A 27,937-nucleotide genomic window follows, 5' to 3' on the forward strand; every position below is an offset into this window, starting at 1 on the left:
CATCCTCAGTGGGAGTTCACAGCCTTCAGGTACAAACAGATGAGGCCCACAGTGGACGTGTGAGGAAACATCGCCCCCTGCTGCCCAAACAGCACACCTGAAGGAGCTGGTGTTGATGCATTCTGTTATGATTCAGTGTTGTGGATATTTTTTGCACTGTGTTTTTTGTCTGCCACACCAGAGGGTGGCATAGTTTGTGTCCTGTGTTATTGCTGCTATGTGAGTTCCAGGTGGAGGCTGACCATTGGTGGAGGACTGGGAGAGGCCGGCTATAAATGAGGACCTTTCTCAACCGGCACGCCCCCCCCCCCCCCCCCCCCCCCGCCTACTTCCTGTTCCCAACGAACTGTGCATGTGGCTGCGTGTGAGTCTGTATTCTGGAAGCTTTTGCTGTGTTGTAAATAGTGATGGGCAGATGAAGCTTCATGAAGCACTGAAGCTTTTCATCCAATTGCTTCACCCCAGCGCAAAGCTTCTTGAAGCTTCATTTGCTCTAGTAGGACACCTACTGGACGTAGAAATATTAGTTGGCATGAATTTGAAGAGTGTGGCCTTTTGCACACAGCCTGTAAATGTCAACAACAGAAGGAGTGTGTAAAACATGTATATTGTAGTGATGGCAGTATACTGCGTATATTTATAGTGGCAGTATGGGAAATGATTATTTGGAAATGCTTAAAATGGAAATGATCATTTACTGTGAGGTGGGGTGTGGTTGGGGTGTGGACAGTGGTTGTGCTTTTGTAATGTTGAGGTATGGACAGCTACACACTGAGGCCTCAGTCCTGCCTGTTCACATTTTATTCTGTAAAAACTAAATTTTCACTGCTTTTATGACCTTTTTAGTGGGGAAAGCATAGCTAGGATTTAATGTTTTAACAAATCTTTTGAATCCTTTGTCCTCCACAATGCTAAATGGCTGGGAGTCCTCAATCACCATGCTGACCAGGTCTTCATCTATTTGAGATTGTTCTCCTGAGGAAAGACAATAAAGACAAAGCACAAATATAAATATCACATACGTAACTTATAACAGTTGTATAATATTGTTATATCATTTAGTAACATTACTGCATGCTATATTATCATTGCATTTGATGGCTCACCTGGTCTTGCTCCACAATCAGTGTTCCCCTTATTCTCATGCAAAGCTCTGTAGTGCCTAAGCATGGATGAGGTGTTGTTGTTATAGCCCAGCTCCCTGGCACATAGCAAACACTTCACCTTGTACAAAAGTACAGACAGCTTAACATAAATTGTATTGCACCGTCAGTATTATGAAAATACATCTTCTGTAGAAATTTACATACCTTGTTGGGAGGAATAAGATCAAAATGTTCCCACACAGGGGAGGACATCCTCCTCTTCTTAGCTGGCTCCATTCTCTCCTGACTTTCTCTCATAAACCTCCAAACTGTCTCCAAACTCTCACTAACCGCAACTCTCCATCAAACACCCACATTTTGAATGAAGTCTGAGGGGTTTATATCGCTGTCATATCTCGCGGCAAAGTTCAAACCACTTCATGAACCAGTTACGTGGTACAGCCGGGCAGCGAGGCTGCGGACGTCATCATTTTCAGCTCCTCCCATAAATGAAGCAAGCCTCGTTACGCACATCGCGGAAACGCCCCCTCCATTACTCGACACACGCTTTGAAGCCTCGATACAGAACGTCACATCACTAGTTGTAAATAGTTTGTTGTAAATAGATGTAAATAGTTGTCAATATTTTTTACCTGGTAGCTGTAGGGGTGAGACGCCATTTTCTTTGGGAACCTTTTCTCCTGTTTTTGGTGAGGGACGCAGGTAAGACACCTGTAATTTTCTTTTGGGGTTTTCTGTGTAGGTGAGCCAGTTGCATTTCATTTCCAAAGCTTTTGTTTGTTGTTTTGGCCATGCTCACCCTGACCCTCGCTACCTTTTGGGACTTAATAAACTGGCTGGCTGTTGCAAAATCCGTGGCAGTTGTTTTTTTGGTTCGTCTTCCTTGAGAGCAGGGAGTGTGGGGGCACTTTCCTTTTTTTTAAAAATTTAATTAATTTTAAATTTGCACGCCGGTTTTCCCTGGGCTGGGGTGTAACATAATTGGGGGCTCGTCCGTTCCTTTTTTTCGTCTCGTTTGGGTTGGCTTGGAGCGTGGGCTCGTTTGTTCTTTGTTTGTTGCTGTCGTCATCATCGCCGGTGAGTTACCAGTGTCCTTTGTTGGCTCTGTTTTACTGGTTGGCAGGATTTTTTTCTTGTGTGGGGGGAAGGGTGTTCGTAGTGGGTGTGTTAGTATGGAGTTTAAATTAGAGGAGTTCACCATGAGTCCAAAAAGGACTATTTGGTGCTCATTGCAAACTTTTTAGATGTGCCTGTGCCATTTAATGTGAAGAAGAAAGAGCTGAAAGAGCATGAAAGGGGGTCGTTTGGTGAGCCAGCTCCTGCAGGGGGAGTTCAGGCGGGAGCTGTTGCTGGCATTCCTGCCCCACTGAAAGATCTCCCTCCTCAAACTGGCCCTTCTGCGGAAGAGCTGCAGTTAACACTGCACATAAAGGAGGTTGAGTTACAGAAGCAGCAGTTGGAGGTGGATGCCATGCACTTAAAGCTTAGGGCTCTGGAGAGAGGGGAGCTGCTGTATCAGTCACCATCCCCGCAGTCAGAGGACAGCTTTGATGTAAGTAGGCACATCAAATTAGTCCCAGCTTTTAGAGAGACTGAGGTAGATTCATATTTCACCGTGTTTGAGCGCATTGCAGGTGCACTACACTGGCCAAAGACTGTAGGGTCTCTTCTACTCCAGTGCAAATTGGTGGGGAAAGCTCAGTAGGTGTGCACAGCTCTTTCATTGGAGGACAGTTTGGATTATGAAATGGTGAAGGCTGCTGTCCTACGTGCATACAAGCTTGTCCCAGAAGCTTACAGGCAAAAATTTAGAGGTCTTAGAAAAACTGCCACCCAGACTCTGTTTGATAAATGGTGTCACGCTACCAAGGTAAAAACCTTGAATGATTTGCGTGAGCTGGTGTTGTTGGAGGAATTTAAAAGTCAACTCCCAGAAAAAGTAGTAACCTACTTAAATGAACAGAAGGTTACAACTCTTGTCGCTGCTGCTGTACAGGCCGATGAGTTTGCATTGACACACAAAGGTGTGTTTTCATCTCCTGTTCACAGCACACCAAACTCAGTCAGTCCAAAAATCTGGTCTCCAAAGAACACCCGCAGTATCACATCCGCAACCACTGAAAATAGAGAGTGCTACTATTGCCATGAGCAAGGACACCTCATTGCTGCCTGTCCCGTTCTTAAGAGAAAGGAGCAGTCCAGTCAGCTTTCTGCAAACCAAACCTTACGCTTTAGAAGGGGTGACTGTACTTAAAACTGAGAAGGACAGGATAGATGACGAGTTCAAACCGTTTGTGTCGAAAGGTTGTGCTTCTTTGGTGGGAGGAGAGAAGAAACTTGCTGTTAACATTCTGCGTGACACAAAACAGTCACTCATTTGTGAGGGTGTTTTATCTTTTTCAGCCCAATCGTATTGTGGCGCCGACGTGTTAGCGTGGGGAGTTAAAATGGGGGTCATGCGTGTGCCATTGCACACTGTGCAGCTGTCGTCACAGTTTGTATCAGGGGAAGTTAAACTTGGGGTGCGACCTCAGTTGCCAGTTGAGGGCATTGACATCATTCTTGGGAATGATTTAGCTGGATGCAAAGTTTTTCCTTTACCCGAAGTAGTCGAAACACCAATAGCAGACACAAGTGCCTCTGATGTCGCCGCAGCAAACTTCCGTTAACTAACCGTGCATCCGAAATCAGTGCCTTTGTTACACCTGACCATTTTTATGCCATTCGGGTTAAGAAATGCCCTTAGCCACATTCCAGCGACTGATGATCACTGTGTTACATGGAGTCAGAAATTGTGAAGTGTATTTGGATATAGTGGCCTATTCATCCACCTGGACTGAACACCTCAAAATCCTTAGCAAAATATTTGACCACCTGCGTGATGCCTCTCTGACACTAAACTTGGCTAAATGTGAGTTTGGAAAAGCTGTGGTAACCTACCTAGGCAAGCAAGTAGGACAATGTCGAGTCCTCCCTGTTGCCGTGAAAGTGCAGGCAATATTAGACTTCCCAGCTCCTCAAACGCGTCGCGAGCTGCGTCGTTTCTTAGGCATGGCCGGTTACTACCGCAGTTTCTGCAAAAACTTCTCTGAGGTAGTAGTCCCGTTAACCAGTCTTACCAGTCCTAAGTCACCATTCATGTGGTCAGAGACATGTCAGTTTGCCTTTGAAGCTGCCAAGGCTCTCCTCTGCAGTGCTCCTGTACTTGCCGCCCCGGACTTTACACGTCCCTTCAAGCTCGAGGTAGATGCCAGTGCTTTGGGGGCCATTTTCTTTGGGAACCTTTTCTCCTGTTTTTGGTTAGGGAGAAATCAGAAAGGGTTTTATTGCCAAATGTTGAGCAGGTTTACAACATTAGGAAATTGCTGCGGTACTTAGTGCAAGTACCGTGGAGGCAGGTAAGACACCTGTAATTTGCTCTTGGGGTTTTCTGTGTAGGTGAGCCAGTTGCATTTCATTTCTAAAGCTTTTGTTTGTTGTTTTGGCCATGCTCACCCTGACCCTCGCTACCTTTTGGGACTTAATAAACTGGCTGGCTGTTGCAAAATCCGTGGCAGTTGTTTTTTTGGTTCGTCTTCCTTGAGAGCAGGGAGTGTGGGGGTACTTTCCTTTTTTTAAATTTTCCTTTTGTTGCACGCTGGTTTTCCCTGGGCCGGGGTGTAACAATTCTCAATCATCCAGGAAAGTAAATCTCCAAAAGTTGCTTCTGTTCATCTGGACGTAGCATTTTGTGGGAGAAACGTTTCGTCATCATCAGGTGACGTCCTCAGTCTCAGCTGACTGCAGGTTTCAATCTTATAAACAGGACATTTGCATAATGACTGAAACCAGCCCACTGAGGAACAATGTGCTGGGAGGTCAGCTCCTTAATCTTAATTATGTAAATTCTGGACTTTTGTCAAAGCTGGAAAGACTCCTAAAGAAAGCTCCAGCCGATCCAGGAGAGAAGGACAACCGCTGCCCAAGCGAAAACCTGTAGTGATCCCGTACGTGTCAGGAGTATCGGAGCAGCTGAGACGCATTTTTCTAAACACCAGGTCTCTGTGGCTGTTAAACCCCAAAACACGCTGCGCCAAAAATTGGTCCATCCCAAGGATCGGGTCCCCTTAGGATCGGGCCTAAGGGTACATCTGTCACCATCTTACATGCTGTGATTGCAGCCATTCCCCAACTCTCTGTGAATGGGACTCATGGTTATTGATCAGTGGTCTTAAGAATTTACATAATTAAGATTAACGAACTGGATTGGCCAGATGCTGGCAGGTGTGTAAAAATAACTCAGTTGTTTGGTGGTGGCATCGGGCTTCCACAGATTCAGTAACATTAGCAAGTGGTGGAGACCAGCAGGTGAATGAGGGAAAGGGGAGGCAGGAGCAGAGACCCGCTGGTCCTAGTGTCAGGTGAACTGAACTTCAGGTAAGAAGTTATAACCTGCAGTCTATCTGGGTCAGACATAAACCAAGTTCAGGTGGAGTTTATTTTCGTTGTGCTGACTTTTTACAGTCACTTACAATAACTCGTACTGCGTGCTAGCTAGCATGACGGAGTTTATATACTGCTGGGTGGTGCTATGATGTTACTGATAGTGAACTTTATTTTATTCATAAGGTTAGTTAGTAGAGTTGCCCATCTGGATGAGAGAAGCTTCTCTCCCACGCTTTTCTTTTCAAGCTCCTTTAATTACGGTCACTGTTACGGTCACATCATAACTAATGGAGGGCTACTGTATGATCTGAAATTTCTCTCTGCCTTTTTAAACACTTCCACAGACGTGAAAACTTCACCCCAAACTGCAACCCAAGAGTCTGCAGTTGGCACTTCCCTCAAGGAAAAGCTGCGCGGCCAACACGATTTGCATGGAACGACAGGAAGTCTTTTCAGTTCCCAGATGACGACAACCCTGTTAGAAAAAAGAAGAAAGAAGAGCAGGTCCCAGCTATTGGTGAAAATCAAGGTGAAAGATCAGATGCTGCTTCTGTCCTGTTTTTAGAAGCCCTTCTTTCCAGATTTGATCTTAAATATCATTCTGATTGGACTGTCCAAATGATGCCCCTAATTGACCAGTTATTTCTAACCCTGGTGAAGCTCAAACTTAATTTTGGTCATGCAGACCTTTCAACAAGGTTTAACTGCAGCAGAGCCACAGTAACTAATATTTTTACAACAATTGTTAGTGCACTGTATGACATTTTGTATGTTGGCATGCTGGAAAACAACATTCCCTCGAGAGCCAAGAATCAGACATCGCTGCCAGATTGCTTCCAACATTTCCTAACTGCAGGATTGTGCTTGACTGCACGGAAGTTTCTGTTTCTAACACAGAGAGACTTGACACACAAAGTCATTTGTACAGCCACTACAAAGGACGGACCAAACTAAAGGCTCTAATTGGTGTGGCTCCTAATGGTGTAATAACCTTTGTAAGCAACTTGAACGGTGGAAGTGCCTCAGATAAGGCCATAACAGCTGACTGTGGAGTACTGCAACATGTACAACCAGGTGACATGGTCATTGCAGATAAGGGCTTCACAATTCGGGACATCCTACCAGAAGGGGTCTGACTGAACATCCCGTCCTTCCTCACCAACGGACAATTCACACAGGAGGAAGTGAACAGCAGGAAGATTTCCTGTGCAAGAATACATGTAGAGCGTTCCATTCAAAGACTGAAACCTTTCTCAATTTTGCATCACATCCCACATCAGTTAAAAAAAATATTAATAAGATCTTGAAAGCATGTGTGTGTCTTACAAATTTACAAACACCTATTCTCCGTGAAATTGAATGAATTATACCTGTGAGAGTGCAGAGGGAAAAGTACATTGTGTCATTTTCTAACTACTTGTGGACCAGAAAATACAACTGTTGAATAAGTTTACTTTTATTATTTATAACTTCTAAGTGTTCTGGATTCTTTTGTGTGTATACTCAGGATGTTACACCATAAAAACAACTTAGTTGCATAGTTTCAAATTGAGAATGGTCTCATTTGTGATTCGTAAAATGTTTAATTTTACTCTGTTTTTATCAATGGCTTGTTATATTTTTCATTCCATTCCAGCTTCCTGATTACTGCCTAGTTTTCTTGCTAAACATTTTCAATTAAAATGAAGAATACCAGATACATGTCTTTTAATCTTTAAACAAATATTTTCTTTTTAAATGAGAAGGGAAAAGTTGTTTGGTGAGAATTGTCCTTAAAAATTTATTATTGTGTGCCTTTCCTTTAAATTGACGATCATCAATAATTAAGGACGGTTCACGAATTATAGAGGAAGAATCGGTTAAACTGGCTTTAGCCATCTGAATCATTGCAGGGGGAATGGCCTTCACAACTTTAATGAATTTACTTTGAGTACATGATAAGCCATAATTATCTATGAATTTGTTATATGTTAACACATTTAAGTCATTGTCTAAAAGGTGTAAAACCGTCCAAGTTCCATGACCCATCCAGTCCTTATAAAAGATGGATTTTCTTTGTATCAGTACACATCTGTTGTTCCAAATCGAATTTGTATGTGGAGAAAAATTATGCTTGTAAATCCTTTTCCAGTACTGGAGAACCTGTTTATGAAAATTGGATAATTTAATTGGTAATTTGGAAATTTCAAAGTCACACTTTAAGAGAAATTCAATGCCACCAAGCTTCTCAAAGATTACTTTGGGGAAATAAAACCAAATACTGTTTGAGTTATTTATGAAAGACTGCAACCATTTGAGTTTGATGGAATCATCATTGCTTCAAAATAAATCGCATTCAAACCTCCTTCTTCAAATGACTTCACTACATCATTCTTCCTAACATAATGTTGCTTGTTTCTCCAAATGTAATTAATGTTAATGTGATTTATATTATTGATTAGTCTGTTGGAAACATATAAGCATTGTGATGGATAAATCAGCCGAGAGATACCTTCTGTTTTAGTAAGAAAGACGCGTCCAAAGATGGAGAGGTGTCTTTGTAACCAGCTGATTAGGCTCTTTTTAGATTTCTGGGTAATATGCTCAAAATTTAGATTTTCTCTATTATCTGTATTCTTTGAGATTATAATACCCAAATATTTAATTTCAGTTTTAATAGCTATGTTAAGAGAGCTACTGGGTTTACAATCATGAATAGTTAATAATTCGCATTTTCTAATATTCAGTGAAATTTCATTTAGTGCGAGAGGAACCTGTGACATGTTCTTTAAAAACAGTGTAGTATCATCTGCTAATTGAATTACGATCAACGGGGCTCCCATCAAATTCAGTGGTTGAATATTTGGATTGTGTTTCATGAAAATAGCTAAAAGTTCTGTTACAATAATGAAAAGTAACGGAGAAGCTGGACACCCCTGACTCCTCGACTGATGTTAAATCGTTCAGACGTTCCAAAAGGTAAAGAAATAGAACTATTGATGTCAGAGTATAATAGAGAGATTAAATCTATGAATTTTTTACCAAAACCAAAATACTGTGAAGCTTTTAAAATGAAAGGATGTTCGACCGTATCAAATGCCTTATAAAAGTCTAAAAAAAGAATCACACCATCATCTTCAATTAAGCGATTTTAATCCAGTAGATCTAAAACATAATATTATTGTGGATAGAACGATTTTTAAGAACCCAGATTGTGTTTCACTAATAATCTGATCTAAGCCGTCCTTTAATCTGTTTGCAATAACATGAGCAAGAATTTTATAATCTGTATCCAATAGAGTAACTGGTCGTAGATTATCGATTAATCTTTTATCTTTACCAGGTTTGGGAATAAGGGAGATAAGACCCTGTTTCATTGTCGTTGCTAACGTTTCATTACTAATGATTTCACTAATAGTTTGGAAGAAAAATTGTTTTATTTCTTTCTAGAAGAATTTATAAAAGATGGCAGTCAAGCCATCCTGACCAGGAGCTTTGTCCATTTTCAGTTTGTTTAAGGCTTGATCTCAGTCATCCAGTCATATATCAGAGTCACAAATGTCTCTGAATGCAGAATCGATTTTTCAATCTGATCAAAAAAACTTAATGAATCAGTAATTAAATATTTAGGCGAGTGTAAATTTGAGTAAAATTTATGTTTTTCTTCTGCTATAGTCTTATGATTTGTGCATTCCCCCCCATTTATGATTAATGTCTTAATAGATTTCTTTTCTTGCCTCCGTTTCTCCAGATTGTAGAAATATGAAGCACTTTTTCACCTTCTTCTTTCCATTTTGCACGAGCTCTAATGTAAGCTCCATGAGCCTTTTTCTTGTATAGATCTAATTGAGCCTGTAAAGACAACAGGGATTTCTTATCAGCCTCTGACATAAACTGTCTATTACAATAGTTATTTATATTGTAAAGTAATTTACTTTCAAATTCCTTCTGTTGTCTACTTTTCATTTTACTTTACACTACTTTACAACTGCTTAGTTCGCCATCGTGCCGGCCCCACGCTTCCAGCTTTATTTGTGAAGAGCACAGCAGCTTACAAAACACGTAGCGAGCTCGTACAGCTGCTTTCATAAACTAAGATGACCTTAAAATAACGGAGCTACGTGCGGTGATGCTAGCGTTAGCCATGTTAGCACGTTACCATCAAAAACGATTTAAATAAAATTTAAATAAAATAATCAGAAAACATTAGTGAGTTCAGCTTTTTATGTTCATCAGTAACAACAAGAACAGAAATGTGTTGAACGTTATTAAATATCCCAATTCTTTGATCTTTGGGCTGAAGGAAGAACAACACTCGGTGTTTAATGCTCAACAATCTCTTTATTCCATACAAACACTTAGAGCATTACAAACGGCCGGACGGGAGATGTGCACAGGTGTCCGGCAAGATCTCCAAGTGTCTGACCATTTCTCACATTCTTATAGCTTCAGGCCCAAACTAAGCCTTCACATTCTTTCTCTCAGTGAGCCTACGTTACGATCTTGGCTTCCTGTGCAGTATGTTTTGTTCTTTCTAATCAGACAAATAAGCGCATGATTCTACACAAACAGCATTTCTTATTAATCAGCAGTATAATGCATCATAAAACAGTGTAATACCCCATTCCTGTTTTTCTCAGAATAAACAATTAATTTTATTACTTGTACGTGGGGATTTTCACATCAAATCCACTGGGGCAGTTCCAGCAGCACATTGATACACAGAAATCAACAACCTTTGTCTCTCAAAAACTAGGTGCCTGCTGGTCCCTCTCTAGTCTAAACGTTTCACTAACTTTCTCCTAGAAGATGGTCCCCTGTTATCTACTTTCTCCCAGGCCGGCGTGGGCGAGAGTCTGCACCATTCTACCCCCCAAGGACACGTAGTCTAATACCTTTATTTTCAGGGCCGTGTCCACTTAATACTACACTATATGGTTATATGGCATTTTAGTTAATATAAAGCATAGAATTGAAGCACTTCAAATAATTTCATCTCAACACTGCAGGTCTCCAACCTTACAAACAGGACATTTGTGTAATACCTGACCCACTGAATGAACAACGGGCTGTGGGGTCAGTTTATGACCATTAATATGTAATTTTATGTATATTTAGGACAAAGCAATTTCATAATTTCATACCTGAAACGGTTTCACACAGCATTTTTCTGGAGCTATTAATCTTATTTTTATAATATTCTGTACAGTTTCTCTTTTTATCCCTTATAGACACATTTGTCTTCTACTCCCAGGTGAACATATGTGAGATTTTTCTCATCCCTTTAGATTTATTAATTATACTATACACTCTGATGGTGAGGAAATGCACCAAATTTCATTCTGATGTGTGCTAACAATCATGGTTACAGTTACGTTTGGTTAACGTGATGACTGAGTATGTGGAAATCTGGCACTCTTTCCACTTCTTGATTAGAGAAGAGTTTATTTCCCACTTCCATCATAAAGAGGAAGGTTAAACTATCATGCTTCACCTTTTGTCTATAAACAAATTTTCAGTTAATTTAAGAGCAGGATAAGCAGCTCAGAGTCAGCTTCAACACCATCTATTCCATTCTGTGAATGTATATTTGCTCCATTTATTTAACTGTGTGAGCAACAGAACAAAAGGAAATCTGTCGGTATGCAACACTCTGATCCATGCTCCCATCCTGCTGGCAGTCCATTATTAACTCAGATTTAAACTACAGGTAATCCTGTGCGTCTTACAGCTACTGCAAACACATCAGCAGTTCCAGGACAAATTTCCAGCTCATGAATCCTGAAGATCTCACAAACTCTCCTGGAAAACATCACCTTCAGCAAAGTCATGACCCCACAAGCTGATGGAAGCTTCTGGAACAGCACCGCCCAAAATCTTTAGTGTGTTCGGCCTCTGAACCAGGTGGAGAGTTGAGTGCTGTGAGTGGGAGTCAGCATCACTTCAGTTCAGCTTCAAGGTCTCGTGGAACTTGGTGAGGATTTCATCAAAACAGTCATCTCTGGTCATCTGCTCCACGACCTGACGGACTCCGTTCTCTAAAGCCCGATAGTACCTCCTCACCTCCTCCAGCTCACACCGCAGTCGTTTCTCTAACTGCTGTTTCTCCTCCCGAGCCTCCGTCAGCTTCTTCTCGTACTCTGACTTCACCTTGTCTTCTTCCTCCGTCAGCTTCTTCTCGTAGAACTCTCTGAGCTCTGACTCTCTCTGTTTCAGCATCTCCTCCACCTGCAGGTAGGTGTAGTTGGAGTAAGACTCTCCTCCGTTGTCGGCCACCATCTTGTCCACCTTCTCCAGCAGGTTCAAGACTTGGCGACGGTCGTTGGCTCTGAGATTGTTGAAGACGTGGTATCTGTTTCCAGCCTTCATCAGGACCTCCTGCAGCTCAGGTCCCGACTCCTCCTTTATGAACTCATCAAAGTCTTCTTCGACTTTGTCTCCGTGGGTGAAGAGGATCATGGTGTACCTCCAGGCACCCTCTCCAAAGATCTCCTCCACCTTCTTCACGGCGTCTCGTTCCTCTGCTGAGAAGGGTCCCACCCTGATGACCAGCAGGATGGCGTGGGGCCCCGGGGCCGACATGTTGATGCATTTGGAGATCTCCCTCTTCACGGCGTCTTCAGACATCGTGGTGTCGAAGAGGCCGGGAGTGTCCACCACAGAGATGGTCCTCTGGAACAGCTTCTCCTGCTGCTTGGAGCACTCAGCCGTCACTGAGGAGGAAACAGATCAGTTAGACTGAATTTACATGAAGCACGAACACAGACTTCACCTGAACATGAAGAAGGCTGTGCAGAGATCACCTAACAGAGGCTGGAATGTAAATATGGGTCTCATACTGGACTCTGCTGGTCTTTAACCTGAACACTTCTGGACTGTAGTGACGTGAGAACACACAGCCTGGTTCTGTAATCATTATAGAGCATAGGTGTCAAGCAGCCTAACTACATTTGGCCCGCGAAGCCATACCAAATTACTATCAGAGCTGGCCTGCTGGTATTATACAGCTAATATATATATTGTTTAGTATTAAGCTTTGCTTGTTCCATATTCAGTTTTTCAGCAAAACGTGTTTGAGTCCATAAGAAAAGATTCATTCTTATATCTGGAGGAAGTTTTTTTTTTTTCAATAAATATTAACGTTAGCCCGCGACTTTGTTCCAGTTTTGAATTTTGGCCCACTGTGTATTTGAGTTTGACACCCCTGCTTTAGAGGCTTCGGTCCGAGAAGCTTCTTCAGTTCAAATTCAAATTTTATTTGTCACACACATAATCATACACAGTACAACATGTGGTGAAATGCTTATTGCTCTGCAATGCCAGACCATTAAATGACAGTAAAGAATTTAAAGATTTACAGATTATGACAAAATTTACAGATTTTAACTTAGAAATTTACAGTAAGAATAGGATGTGCAAATAACAATTTACAAAATAAATTATAAGAAGCGTGCAAATAAACAGAGCGTGTCTGGTGCAGCGATGTATGAGAGTCCAGTCCTACACCTGGTTCAGGCCCCGAATAGCCTGGGGGAAGAAGCTCCTCCTCATTTCCTCTGTTTTGGCCTTAAGGGAGCGGAAACGCTTCCCAGACCTCAACAGTGAGAAGAGTCCATTGTTGGGATGGGAGAGGTCCATCATAATCTTCCTAGCTTTGGACTTGCACCGCTTGGTGTAGATGGACAGCAGGTCAGGGAGCTCTGATTGAATGATGCGTTCGGCCGAGCGTACCACCCTTTGCAGATCTCGTCTGTCCTGCTTGGTGCTGTTCCCAAACCAGGTGCAGATGTTTGCCGTCAGGATGCTCTCGATGGTGCAGGAGTAGAAGTTCTTGAGCACCTTCAGTGGCAGATGGAAGTCTCTAAGTCTTCTGAGGAAGAAGAGACGCTGACGGGCTTTCTTAACCAGGGAGTTGATGTGGCAGGACCATGACAGGTCCTGAGTGATGTGGACACCCAGGTATTGGAAACTGTCCACTCTCTCCACTGGCGTGCCACTGATGATGAGGGGTTTGTAATTCCTCGCCTGCTTTGTAGTGAAGTCCACGATCAGCTCCTTAGTCTTGCTGATGTTTAGGAGGAGGTTATTCTCCTGGCACCAGGTCTCCAGGTTCCTAATCTCCTCCAGGTAGGCCGTCTCGATGTTGTCGGAGATCAGGCCCAAAACAACAGTGTTGTCAGCAAACTTGACAATGGAGGTGGTGTCTGATGTGGCTACACAGTCATAAGTGTACAGTGAGTACAGCAGGGGGCTTAAAACACAGCCCTGAGGAACTCCAGTGCTGAGTGAGATGGAGACTTGTTTTCCCACCCTCACTGATTGGGGTCTGTCTGTGAGGAAGTTGAGGATCCACTGACACAGTGATGAGCTGAGTCCTAGATCTGTCAACTTGGTGAATAGAATAGAATAGAATAGAAAAGAAAAGCTTAGAGGGAATTATTGTGTTGAATGCTGAACTGTAGTCCAGTCAAACTGAAGTGGGTCAATGGTGGCAGAAAGTGAAGAAGTGATGTGATCTCTCATCAGTCTTTCAAAACACTTCATCACTATTGGAGTCAGTGCTACTGGGCGGTAGTCATTGTGGCAAGCGGGCTGTTGTTTCTCCGGACAGGGACAATGATGTACTCTCTGAAGCATGTGGGGACCACTGCTTGGGCCAGAGAAAGGTTGAAGATCTCCGTGAACACTGGTGCTAGCTGGTCAGCTGACCAGAACTGGTGGAGAGTCCCAGATTTAAGCCTAGTGGGAGTAACCCCCCACAGAGGGACAAAGGACCCCTGATGATCCTCTACCTAATCGCCTGAGCCAAGGTGTGAAACTGGGTGTGGGTCCCAATCAGCCAGAGTTTCGGGTGGGTTCATTGTGAAACCTGGCCCCACCTTATCATGCGAATTCCTGAGGTCAGATGGCCCAGGATGTGAGTGGGCGTTCAGGCGTCTGGGGAGGATCTCAAAACTGGATTATAGATGGCAGAGAGTTGGTGTCGTAAACCCCGCCTCTGTTCAAAGATGGTCGTTCACAGTGGACATAGATGCTTCTTTCACTCCTCTTTCAAACCATCTGTCCTCTCTGTCCAAAATGTGAACATTGGCATCCTCAAAGAGTGACCTTTATCCTTAAGATGCAGATGGACTGCTGAGTCTTGTCCTGTGGAGGTGGCTCTTCTGTGTTGTGCCATGCGCTTGTGAAGTGGCTGTTTGGTCTCTCCGATGTAGAGGTCTGGGCATTCCTCGCTGCACTGTACAGCAAACACCACATTGTTAAGTTTGTGTTTTGGATAGTAGATTCTGTTCATCTGGATGTTTTCAGTGGGAGAAACGTTTCATCGTCATCCAGGTGGCTTCTTCAGTCTCAGCTGACTGCAGGTTTCAACCTTATAAACACAATGATGGAAACCAGCACCACTGAAGGAACAATGGGCTGGGAGGTCAGATTATGATCATTAATATGCAAATTCTCATGACCATTGATCAACAACCACTGATCAATAACCATGAGTACCATTCACAGAGAGCTGGGGAACGGCTGCAATCACAGCATTGTAAGATGGTGACAGATGGACCCTTAGGCCCCTCCTCCATTCAGAGATGGTCTTTCACGTAAATGGCCTCCTTGACTCCGCCCTCAACCCAGCGTTCCTCCCTGTTCAGGATGTTACATCCTCGTCCACTGTGTGTGTGTGTGTGTGTGTGTGTGTGTGTGTGTGTGTGAGCATCTACACATGTGTGTGTGATACCTGAGGAATGACTGGACGCAGCTCTGAAGGCCTCTCTTCCCAGGATGGTGTTTCCACTGGAGCTCTTTCCTTCTCCAGTCTTCCCGACCAGAACCAACCTGAGTGACACTGAACACAGACACACAGAGATCAGATCGTATATGCGGGACATTCCAGGCTGATCTACAAAGGACGGTATTAGCTGATTTTTAAATATCACATGACCAAACTGTTTTCTGTTCTGACTGAGAGCTGACAGGAGGTGCTGTGAGGGAGCACAACTAGAGCTGTACGATATTCGTCTTGTAACCGGAAGGTTGAGGAGCAGCTTCAATATAACCAAGCCTGCAGAACCAGCTGAGACCAGCTCACACTCATGCTGAGCTTAAATCCTTCACCATCCACCTGCCAGCTTTTCTTTGGTCTTAAGTTATCATGTGTTAGTCAGAGCTCGTTCGTGTTTATGGTTCCTGTTCCTTCTGGAACATAAAATTGAAGAGACCACACCTGTTGGAGGCTCGTGTTTACTGCTTCTCCTCGTCCTCCCTCCTGCTGCTCCTGCACACACACACACACACACACAGTAATCTTTTACATGAAAGTGAAAGTAACTGAAATTAAAAACTGCGTCACCCACGAAAAACCCGCTCAAACTGCGTTTTTCACCAAAAACTAACCAGTAAACTACACGCACGCGCACGCCCGCACACACGTACAGGTGTATATTAATGAAGTGTCCTCTGTGTTCGGACAGTTTGATGACTTTGAGAAGCGCAGACGGAGAACAATGATCGGATCGGCTTTAATTAAGATGATTTCCACACACACTCACCGGACTGTTCCTCCGAGGCCATCACACCTGCTCTCACAAATTCACCTGTTTATCAGTTATTTGTTCGAAACTTCGCTCAGTAAGAAGGTCCCACTGAGCCGCCCTTTTCCGGTCTCACCTTCAAAATAAAACGGTGGAGTCCGGACCGCGGGATGGTTCAGTTTCATTCTTGGGGAAAGATCCAGGCTTCATATTCTTGTCTGTTAGTGATGACTGAACCCAGGACAGCTGGAATAATTACCTGCTCAGGTGCACTGTCGGACTAAGCAGCTTTACATCACCTAGGTTCAGATCGGTAACACAACCTTAAAAGAGGGCGGAGTCATCTGCTGTGATGGAAACTAAAGCTCAGGCGAATCACGATGTGTTAATATCACAACTGGCCTTCGTTTAGAACTGGGGATAAAAAATAAACTGGTTCAGATATTTAAAATGTTTTCTAGTGAAATACTAACGACTCTAGTAATTTTATTTTGAAGAGCACTCCAGTTTCCGGTGTCAGCAGTTCGCCCTTCAGTCAAGAAGACGGAACCACAAAGAGGAGGAAACGGCCTGAAAAGTTCAGATGTGTTTCCGGGTCTGTGCGCTTTTGTTTCTGCGTGTCGGTGTGAGCAGCTTCACCTGGACAGGTGAGTGCAGCGGGACCACGGGGACCAGCAGGGCTCAGGTGTGACCGGCAGTGAGGGCCTCGGCAGACGAACCCACAGACAGGATCGTGTTCGTCTTCAGGTGTACACATCTGCGCATGCCCGAGGCTCCGCGAGGCCTCCACAGACACTCGCGTTCACAGTAAGTTGGGTGTGAGTGCGTGGGGCGCGTTATCAGAGATTTCAGTCATATGTGTTCACCTCAGTAAAGTTGGTGAAAGAACAGGAAGTAACCCCAAAGATTAAAAAAGAGAAGAAACGTTTCATTCACGGGCTCTTTGTGGACGTAAACACTGTGGACTAACAGCTGAGGTTGGGCGAGTGGACGAACATGTCGACAACAGGCCGACCCTTTCACCGATCGCTTTATTTATTTATTCGCCCATGAGTAAGTTTGGTACTAATGTTGGTTGACCCTAAGAGAAGCAGTCAACGGAAAATAATAGTGCTGTTTTAACAGCTCCCTCCCACAGTGCGCCCAAATGCAGCAGCGATTCAAACTCAGAACAGAAAGAAAGGACGGCAGCAGCCTGTGATCAGAAAAACACAAAAACCGTTTATTTAAACAAAAAACCACAATGTTGGGGAGAGAAACTGGCTTCTTTTCCACTATAACTGTGTTTACAGACCATTCCAGTGTTTCTGTCTGACACACTAGACCAAACAGCAAATACAAAATTAAACAAAAAGTTAAAATCAAAATGAGTCTTCCAGTGAACATAAAAAAATCTCACACACGTCTTTTGTGCGATTCAGCGCGTCTCAAATGAATAAATAAATCAATAAATGAATTATCCAAAGAGTAGCTATGTTACTACTGAAACAAACAAGAAAAGAAGTAAAGATTAAATATTCCCTCCAGACAAAACTAAATGCGCAAATCAGTCCGTGCATGATCACATTCCTCCGCCCATAAAAAAGTCTGCGCCTGTGCGAATATATCGTTGGTTAATGGACCGACAATTTTTATATGTCGCCCACCCTTAGTAACAACCAGGCTCAGTGTCTTTGAAGATTCTCATTCATCCAGGTCATCGTGGCCTACGGAGCTTGGAAAGGGTCACATGGTGGAGAGTCCACCAGTCCAGGTCCCACTCATGTCTGTGGAGATGTTTACCTCATCAGCTCATTGATGTCACTCTAAAGGAAGAGAACACCTGTGAAACGCTGTGTGCACAGTGTGTGGATGTAATCGTGTATACTGGTTACTGATGTGCCAGATGTTTATATAGATAACATCTGTTTGCTGAGTGCAGCTACAGCACACTAACTCCTCCCACTCTAATGTTGATGAGGTCTGTATCTGATCAGTCTGTTACCTGGATGCTAGGTGTCACTGGAAGGGTGGGGATGGTGTATGTGTTAATATTAATAATGGTGTATTTCCACTGTGGTATGAGTTGTGTACATACTGCAGAAACAGCAGTATTATTCAGTCACACATGATGTTACGGTGCATATTTTACAGGTGCCATGTTTGTTAGTACCATGTTTATAATCCTTTTATTGAGCTATATTTATCCAACATTAAGGTTCCTGTAACCCTGTGCTGCTCTTAGAGTCCTGCTCTGTCTGCTCTAACCCATGTGTTGACTCAGTTTGGTTGTTATAATCAGAGGTCACTAGGAGATAGCGGTGCAATGAATCAAAAATGTCGCGGTTCGGATCAATGTTCGGATCAGCAAAAAAAGGAAAAAGACAAAAATGTAACATTTACTTCACTTACTGAAGTATTTTTGCCTGTTAAAAACATTCAGCTCTAGACTCATTCCACGCAATTATAAAAAAAACAAATGATGGTACAATATGGGGCAGTACGGTCTTTGTATCTACCACTCAATTCAGTTTTATTTATAAAGCGCCAAATCACAACAACAGTTGCCTCAAGGTGCTTTATAATGTAAGGTCGACCCTACAGTGATACACACCGCTCTTTATATCGCACTCTGCTGTGATATAATGAGCGGTCACGGTCACGTAGCTTTCCGTTGCCCTGGAGCTCCACCCATTTGTAGCAGTTTGGGCAACAGAAGATGTCTGGGACAGTTCAGCCATGACTTAAATCTTTTCCTGCTCATACATGCTTGGAACAATCTTGTAGGGCTGGGTTTTGATAATCGATTCATCGATTAAAATCGATTCTGGCTCGGATAACGTGAAATCGATTCATTAAAATCCTGAATCGATTTTTTTAATATAAATTTATTTTGCCCGAAATGCCAGAATCTCTGGTGACATCTCACAAAATTTCAACAACCACCAAACAGTTAAGACAGTAAATGAGAGCAGGTACAAACACACAGCGCGAGCCGCGGATCAGAATCAGTGAGATGTCGCCTTTCTCACCGACGGCACGGACACAGTCGGGGCTGAAAGCCGACAGCTCGCTGATCCTGATGTTTCGGTGGGTCCACGCTTTGTGTTCATGCCCTTTATGCGCCGATTCTAAAGCTGTTAGTTTGATCTCTCTCCAAACAATATTGACCGAACCAGCAGCAAAAGAAGATCCAAACTACGCTTCACATGAACATCGTCATGAATTCACTCTGACTTTTACTGTTTTGCTTCCACCAGGATAAAATCTCACTTCATGCACAGCTCTCTCTCTCTCGCACTCACTCGTCTCCAGTTGTTTACAGGCTGTCGGCTGTTTTTTCCTTTTACTTACTTCCGAAAAGAAAACCTGATTTCTGCCGTTCAACACTGAACAAATTTAAACTTTTGCAAAACGCCGTGTCTCTAATAAAACCGCTGTATTTGTATTGTATTTAAGTATTTATTGTCATTGTCAGAGAACAATGAAATTGCGTTTGGGGCTTCCATACAACCCGTAAATAAAATAATGAAGAAAATAATAAATACCCCTTAAAACCCAAGTGTAAATATTTAACCCAGTGTGACTCCAGTGCAATAAGACAATCCTTAGCAACAACATGAGAACATGACAAGTAATGTTCATAAGAAATTCAGACAAAGACCTGAGAAACATGACAAAGTACAACAATGCAACCCATTCAATATTATTGTACTGTGAGATATGATGTCAGATATGATAGTTATCTATTTAAGAAAGAGGGGGGGGGGGGGCAGGAGGGGGAAGAGAATAAAGATATGATGCACCAATGCAGACCAGTTCATTGCTATTAAGAAGTTGGATATGGTTATTGTCCGTGAGAGGGGGGCAGAGAGTTCAGGAGCCTCACAGCCTGTGGATACAGGCTGTTGGCCAGTCTGGATGTTCTGGCCTGTATAGACCTGTACCTTCTCCCTGAGGGCAGCAGATGGAAAAGGTGGCGCGCAGGGTGATGTTGGTCCCGCAGGATACTGTGCACCCTCCTCAGACAGCGAGTGGGGAAGATATTACCGTAATTGTCGTGCTATAAGCCGCTACTTTTTCCACAAGCTTTGAACCCTGCGGCTTTTAGTCAGGTGCAGCTTTTCTATGGATTGTCCGTGATTTTTGTGATATCGTAAGACGATTTGTTTTGTTTGTTCCGCTGTTGTACGGCACTACGTTGCCTGGCGGAAGGGCATGTGATCAGACACACAGTATCGGGGTTCAAGAGTGGTATGTTGGTCACATGTCCATCCGCCAGGCAACATAGTGCCGTACAAGTAGCGCGAAAAACAAACTTCAAAGTAGCGCTACGCATTCAGCGGGAGTCATGGATGATGAGCGGCGATAAACTTGCGAAAAGCAAGTTATGCTCAACTCCACCGGTGGAATTTGACAGCGTGGAAAAGTGTGAAAACATCAATGATCACCAACGGATTTCGAAGGGCTGAATGCTGCATGATGGAGAGGAGGACACCGCCACGGCCCTTCTGAGGGTGTTCGACTCTGACACTGACAACGAGGATTTCTTTGGTTTTGAAAGTGACAACGAAGGAAAGAAGCGGAGAGTGGATGACGAAGCCATCCTGAGCCTGTTCGTTTCCGACACTGGAGAAGAGGACTTTGGTGGTTTTAGTGGGCAGGAAGATGGTGGTGAATGATTGACTTTTCTTCTTGTTAAAGCCGTGTCACTGCACCTGAGCCTAAAGGTAGGCCGAATCAATTTTTCTGGTGTGCTATAGGTTATTGTTATGTACTACATTTGTTACTCATTTATGAAGCACAGTACATGTTTCGTACTTGTAATTACCGCTACTTGTACATATACCTAAAAAGTTATGCAAATATGTAACCATAACTTGTTTTTCAAAATATTAATAATAGGGGTGTGTCTCCAAACAGCCATCTCTTTCCTGACAATTCCCTTTGTGCATATTCTCTTACATATGATAAGTCAACATTGAAACGCCTGCGGCCTTTAGTCAGGTGCGGCTAATGTATGTACAAAACAGGATTTTCCCCTGATTTTAGCTTGTGCGGCTAATATTCAGGTGCGCTTTGTAGTCCGGGAAATACGGTACTAATCTCTGGCAGACTTGTTCCAATAATTCTGCCAGCTTCTTTCACCACCCGCTGGAGTGCTTGCTGATCGGCCTTGGTGCAGCTGGGGAACCACACTAGAAATCCATACGTCAGAACGCTGCTGATGGCACAGTTGTAGAAGTTCAACATCAGAGATCTGGGAATGTGTGCGCTCCGCAGTCTCCTCAGGTAGTAGAGGCGCTGTTGGGCCTTCCGTGCAACTGAGGTGATATGGTTGCCCCAGGACAGGTCCTCGGTCACAGTTACCCCCAAGAATTTAAAACTGCTCACCCTCTCCACCGCCTCACTGCCAATCAAAGTCAAAGTCAAAGTCAAAGTCAGCTTTATTGTCAATTCTGCCACATGTACAGGACATACAGAGAATAGAAACTACGTTACTCTCAATCCCTAGATAAAATAGCAAATGAACATTTAAATATAAGAGTGATTAAAAATGCAAGTAAAATAATTAAAAAGTAAAATTTAAATAAATAAATACAATACAATTTTTACATATAACAAGAAAGCTATACAATATAATGAGTAAATGACATTGAGTGCAAACCAGGCAGAGTAGTGCAAATGGGCAAATAGTGCAAATGGAGATTTGGTAATGTACAGTAAGAGATAGTGTAACAACAAAGTCTTATGAGGTAGTGGCAGTCCAATGCTCCACAAAGTGACTGGTAACTGGTGCAGGCCAGTGAGTGAGTTAGAGAGTGTGTGTGTGTGTGTGTGTGTGTGTGTGTGTGTGTGTGTGTGTGTGTGTGTGTGTTTGTGACAGAGTTCAGTAGGACCGTGGAGGAGAAGAGGGGAGAGGGGGCAGAATCGGGAGGGAGTTAAGCTTCCTGACAGCCTGATGGATGAAGCTGTCCTTCAGCCTGCTGGTCCTGGCCTGGAGACTCCGCAGTCTCCTCCCTGACGGCAGCAGCTTGAAGAAGCTTTGCATTGGGTGCGTGGGATCAGCCGCTATGCAAAGGGCTTTTTCAGTGAGACGGGTGCTGTAAATGTCCTGGAGGGAGGGGAGAGAGACACCAATGATCCTCTCTGCAGCCCTCACTATGCGTTGGAGGGTTCTATGACAGGACGCATTGCAGGCTCCAAACCACACAGTGATGCAGCTCGACAGGATGCTCTCGATGGTGCCTCTGTAGAAAGTGTACATGATGGGGGCTGGTGCTCCTGCTCTTCTTAGTTTGCGGAGAAAGAAGAGACGCTGCTGTGATTTCTTGGCCAGTGCTGTGGTGTTGTACGTCCAGGAGAGATCCTCTGTGATGTGCACACCCAAGAACTTGGTGCTGCTCACTCTCTCCACAGACGCTCCGTCAATGGTCAGAGGAGCATGTTGGGTGTGCATTCTCCTGAAGTCCACAACAATCTCCTTCGTCTTCTCCACATTCAGAGAGAGATTGTTGTCAGCACACCACGTGGCCAGGCGTCTCACCTCACTTCTGTAGTCGGTCTCATCCCTGTTGCTAATGAGACCCACCACCGTTGTGTCGTCCGCAAACTTGATGAAGAGGTTGGAGCTGTGTGATGGAGTGCAGTCATGGGTCAGCAGAGTGAAGAGGAGGGGGCTCAGCACACATCCCTGCGGGGCCCCCGTGTTTAGAATGATGGTGCTGGATGTATTACTGCCGACCCGTACTGCTTGAGGTCTTCCGGTGAGGAAATCCAACAGCCAGTTGCACAGTGAGGTGTTGAGCCCCAGCTGGACCAGTTTTTGAGTGAGCTGTTGGGGGATTATAGTGTTGAATGCTGAACTGAAATCTATGAACAGCATTCGAACATATGAGTCATTTTTGTCCAGGTGTGTGAGTGCCGAGTGGAGTGCATTGGAGATGGCATCATCGGTTGAGCGGTTGAAGATGAAGAGAGGCAGATGGTTGTTATGACCCTTCTTCCGGAAATCTACAATGATCTCCTTGGTCTTTTTGGTGTTTAAGACCAAGTTATTGTCGTGGCACCATGACTCTAGTTGCTGCACCTCTGTCCTATAGTTTGTCTCATCGTTGTTGGATATAAGTCCGAGCACCGTAGTGTCATCGGCAAACTTAACAATGAGATTGGACGCGCAGGAGGAAATACAGTCATGGGTGAAGAGAGTGTATAGCAGAGGGCTCAGAACACACCCCTGAGGGGCACCGGTGTTGACCACAAGGGTGGAAGAGGTGTTCTTACCCACTCTGACACTCTGTCTACGGTTAGTGAGGAAGTCCACAATCCAGTTGCACAGAGAGGAGTTAAGTCCCAGTTGGTGGAGTTTGGGACGGAGTTTGTATGGCCGGATGGTATTAAAAGCCGAGCTGTAGTCTACAAAGAGGAGCCGTGCATAGGTGTTCCTGTGTTCCAAGTGCTTCAGTAATGTGTGCAGCACTGTGGCGATCGCATCCTCGGTTGACCGGTTCTCCCTGTATGCAAACTGGTGCGAGTCCAGGGATGGTGGAAAAGCAGCTCTGATGTGTTTAATGACCAGTCTCTCCAGGCATTTGGCGGGAATGGGGGTGAGTGCCACAGGTCTGAAATCGTTCAGACATGTGACATTTGACTGTTTTGGGATGGGAACGATGGTTGCTGCTTTGAAACAGGATGGTACCAGTGAACAGGACAACGAGGTGTTATATATAGAGGTGAAGACGTCCGCCAGGTCCGCAGCACAGTCTTTTAGCACCCGGCCCAGCACTCCATCCGGCCCGGCCGCCTTCCTGGTGTTAATGCTCCGGAACACACGCCTCAGCTCATGAGTGCTCAGGACCGGAGCAGGGTCGGTTGAGGGGAGAGGGGACAGGACAGGGTCGGTGTTCTCCCTGTCAAAACGGGCATAAAAGAGATTTAGATCCTCAGCCAGAGTAGAACTGTCGGCTGAGGGTGATGGTGTTCTTCTTTTGTAGTCCGTGATAGCCCTGATGCCCTCCCAGACCTGCCTTGGGTTTGTGTTGTTCTCAAACCTGGCCTCGATACGCCTCCTGTGCTGCTGCTTGGCAGTCTTGATGCCTCTTCTCAGGTTGGCCCTGGCAGCACTGTATGCCTCCTGGTCCCCGGATTTGAAAGCGTTGTTCCTCGTTCCTCTGTAACGTCAGAGGTGATGTTCATGTGTTGATTAATGGTTTTCTTTCGTTTTTGATGTGCTGCAGAATATTTTTATAAAATCCAGAACAGGAAAACCACCTTCATGTTTTTCTGTTTTATCTTCAGCTACTTTGACACAAAGGCCTCTGCTGTGACGCTCACACCTGTGATAAAGTCTTGAGTGTGTCAGCTTCCTTTTTATTGATACAAAAATATGTAAATGTGCTGATCTGAATTATATTTCTGACTGTCAAAATTTCCCAGATTCAAATCGAATCGAATCGATTCGGGACCTTGTGAATCGGAAACTAATCGATTCTAGAAATCAGTGACGATACCCAGCCCTACAATCTTACCACTAAAGTGGACGCACAACGGGATATCATAGCGTGGCACAAGCATGTTCATCATAGTTTAAACCGCTTGTTTTGCACACGACCTCCCGTCTGCAGCTAACACCCCAACAGCTTTTGTAATAGCTTCAGCCCGGTCGGATCGGGCAGCAAAGGGCTGCTTAAATACCGCAAACTCCTCTGCTCCTCCACTTGGACCGCTAGCGCTGACCATAACTATCACTTGACAGACTGACCACGCCACCATACACATACTTTTTTTCTTCTTTTCCGTTGCACCACTACTAGGAGATATACCCGTCACGATCAGCATCGTTCTGCCCTGCGTTAGCCAGTCTGGATGGGTATCCGCTGTTAGTTCCTCAGCCAGTAGGTGTGGATCATGTCAGGTCATATTTCTGTTGTATGTTTGTACTTTTATTTAAACCTCTTTAATTATTATCTGTACTATGTGGTATAGCACAACAGGCAGACTTGCACAGAGTAATATGGTGATGTACTGTGATAGCACCACCACAGTAACCACACCTGTGCTCTCTCCTGCAGGTCTCTGACGTTCAGCCATGGATGATCATCTCTCCATCGTCCTCCTGGGAAAAGTTGGAGTTGGTAAAAGTTCTTCAGGAAACACCATCCTAGGACGAGCAGCGTTTGAGTCCAAACTGTCCCTCAGACCAGTGACCAAACTCATCTGTGTGGAAACGGGAACTGTGTTTGGGAAGCAGGTCTCGGTGATCGACACTCCAGAGATATTAGGATCAGAGCAGCAGGTCCAGACCTTCTGTCAGTGTGTCCTGCAGTCTGTCAGACCTGTTCTGTTCCTGCTGGTGATCAGAGTGGGTCGGTTCACCGAGGAGGACCACAGGGCCGTGGAAGCAGCGAGCAGAGCGGTCGGGCCTCACAGGCTGGAGAAATGTTACCTGCTGTTCACGGGTGGAGATGAACTCAAGACATCAGTGGACGATTATGTTTTACAGAACAGAACAAGTTCACTTCCAGATGTTGTAAAAAGGTTTTCACAGAGAACTCACCTGTTCAACAACAAAGATGAAGGACGGGAACAAGTGAGAGAGCTGCTGCTGAAGGCGGAACACCTCCCCACAGGTAAGAGCTGACCTCCATGAGACAGATGCTGCTGTGGGCACATCTGTGCTGAGTGTGGGCAAACAGCTGCTCACAGCTGGATTTGCACTCTGTCAGAGAGCTGATGGTGCCACACCAGGCATGTCAAAGTGAATTTACACTGAGGGCTACATACAGCACTCTCTGTAAGTTCAACTACTCATTTAATCAACATAACATTACAAAGAAACGCTGCTCTGGTGGTGGTGTGGGAGTCTGTATCAGAGAAGCTGTCAAATAATACAATCCTGTGGAAGTTGCTAAATGTTTGGCCTCCTTTACATTTTCAAAGATGTCCAGTGGGTCCGGTGGAGTCTTTGATGGGCCAGTTGTGGGCCCCGGGCCTTATGTTGGACCTCCCTGTGCCGACCAAAGATCAGCTCAGTGCTGAGAGCAGCTGCAGCTCTCCATCACAGATAATGTCAGAGCTGCTGCTGAGGTCACATGACCAGTGTCAGTTTGTTCTCAGGCTGTGAGCTGCAGACAAACTACAGGAAACATTTCCACTCATGACGCTCTGATCTTCTCCTACAGGTGGAGCAGAACTCAGGATGGTGCTGGTGGGGAAAACAGGAGTTGGGAAGAGTGCATCAGGAAACACCATCTTAGGAAGAAGAGTCTTTAGATCTACAGCATCTTCTGCCTCAGTAACATCAGAGTGTGAGAAAGAAACAGGTCTGTTTGATGGTCAGACCCTGACTGTGGTTGATACTCCAGGTCTGTTTGACATCCATAGAAGTCAAGAGGAGAGTAAGAGAGAGATCGCTAAATTTGTCTTCATGGCTGCTCCTGGTCCTCATGTGATCCTGGTTGTGATCCAGGCTGGCAGATTCACTATAGAAGAAAAAGAAACAGTGAGAATCATTCAGCAGATGTTTGGAGAAGAAGTAGCAGGTTACACCATGATCCTGTTCACCCGTGGAGACGACCTGGAGGCTGATGCAGTCACCATAGAGAAGTTTATCACACAGAATCCAGCTCTCCATGACTGCATCAGTCAGTGTGGTGGAAGATATCATGTTTTTAACAACAGAAGCAGAGATCCTGCTCAGGTCAGAGAGCTGCTGGAGAAGATCAACACCATGGTTCAGAGAAACGGAGGAAGATACTACAGCACTGAGATGTTCAGAGAGGCTGAGAGAGCCATCAGAGAAGAAGAGATGAGACGACTTCAGAGAGAAATTCATGAGATGTTCAGACAGGCTGAGAGAGCCATCGGAGAAGAAGAGATGAGACGACTTGAGAGAGAGAATAAGACGCAGTGTGTTCTTCACTGATCTTCATCATTAATTATTATTAATCATCGTCATGAAGACAAAGAAGGAAAATGTTCATTTAACCTGATTAAAAACTGACAGTCTGATCATGTGATTATTATTATTAAACAGCTGTTTGATCCTGTGATCAGTCTGATTGGTGATGTTATTGATCAGCTCCTCTGATTGGATCCTGTTGATTATATATCATTAGTGTTGATATAAACTTCCTGTCAGCAGTTTAAACCATATTTCATTCAACCGTCACGTGACTGTGACGTCAGCAGTGAGCAGAGCGCCCCCTGTTGACCTGCACAGTTTCTGACCAATGGGATCACAAAGCTTCCGTGCGTCCTTCAGCAGAGGAGACACTGGAGCATCCTTTGTGAAGGGGAGGAGGAAACGCCGTCCCATAATTCATAGCGACGGAGCGTTCAAAGTAAAGAGCTCCATCGTGTACACCTTCATCACTGTTTTCATTTCATCCAGAAGCTGCTGATGTACTCAGTTTGTATCAGCAGCCGCTACACTCACAGCTCAACCCGCTGCAATAAAACTTCTTCCTGTTGACTCTGAAGGTTATGATCCAGATTAATGGTTGTAAATGGTAAACGGCCTGTATTTGTGTAGTGCTTTACTACCCTAGGGACCCCAAAGCGCTTTACACATTCAGTCATCCACCCATTCACACACATTCACACACTGGTTGTGTGTGATTGTGCAGCAGCATCAGTGCGTTTAGTGCAGTAAACTGTGTCGACTGCAGTTCACATGTTGTGTTTGTGAAGGTGAAACTAATAGAAGTGGTCCTGTGCTCAGGTTTGAGCCCCAGCCGGACTCTGAGCCTCTCTGTGAGCTGAAGTCGATTACTCGATTACTCTGCAGTGTATAGAAACATCCACTGACTGCTGTGAGGTCTGTGAGCGGCCTCTGCTTCCTGAAACATCACTGACCCAAACCCGCTCAGCTTCTTCAAAGTGAATCACATGGATGTTGCTCACGTTCATTACAGCACT

The 27,937-nt window shown here is 44.4% G+C and overlaps 2 protein-coding genes across 3 annotated transcripts; one reads left to right on the top strand and one right to left on the bottom strand.

The window, feature by feature from the left end:
* Positions 1–9,831: 9,831 nt before the first annotated feature.
* LOC309715244 (GTPase IMAP family member 9-like) lies at positions 9,832–16,177 on the bottom strand. The gene is made up of 4 exons (XM_082548221.1): positions 16,058–16,177; positions 15,733–15,783; positions 15,247–15,354; positions 9,832–12,223 (listed from the first exon to the last, which is right to left on the bottom strand). The coding sequence occupies exons 1-4, from the start codon at positions 16,077–16,079 to the stop codon at positions 11,454–11,456; spliced, it is 951 nt and encodes a 316-aa protein (XP_082404347.1). The 5' UTR covers positions 16,080–16,177; the 3' UTR covers positions 9,832–11,453.
* Positions 16,178–16,557: 380 nt separating this feature from the next.
* On the top strand, positions 16,558–27,069 carry LOC309715232 (GTPase IMAP family member 4-like). 2 transcript variants are annotated; one of them, XM_082548195.1, is made up of 3 exons: positions 16,558–16,846; positions 25,090–25,647; positions 26,200–27,069. In XM_082548195.1, the coding sequence occupies exons 2-3, from the start codon at positions 25,107–25,109 to the stop codon at positions 26,940–26,942; spliced, it is 1,284 nt and encodes a 427-aa protein (XP_082404321.1). In that variant the 5' UTR covers positions 16,558–16,846; positions 25,090–25,106; the 3' UTR covers positions 26,943–27,069. The 2 variants fall into 2 exon arrangements, with proteins under 2 accessions (XP_082404321.1, XP_082404322.1); XM_082548196.1 differs by having other exon boundaries at positions 16,558–16,686.
* Positions 27,070–27,937: the final 868 nt, after the last annotated feature.

The sequence above is a fragment of the Aulonocara stuartgranti genome (assembly GCF_965226115.1).
Source record: "Aulonocara stuartgranti genome assembly, chromosome: 10".
NCBI classification, from domain to species: Eukaryota; Metazoa; Chordata; class Actinopteri; order Cichliformes; family Cichlidae; genus Aulonocara; species Aulonocara stuartgranti.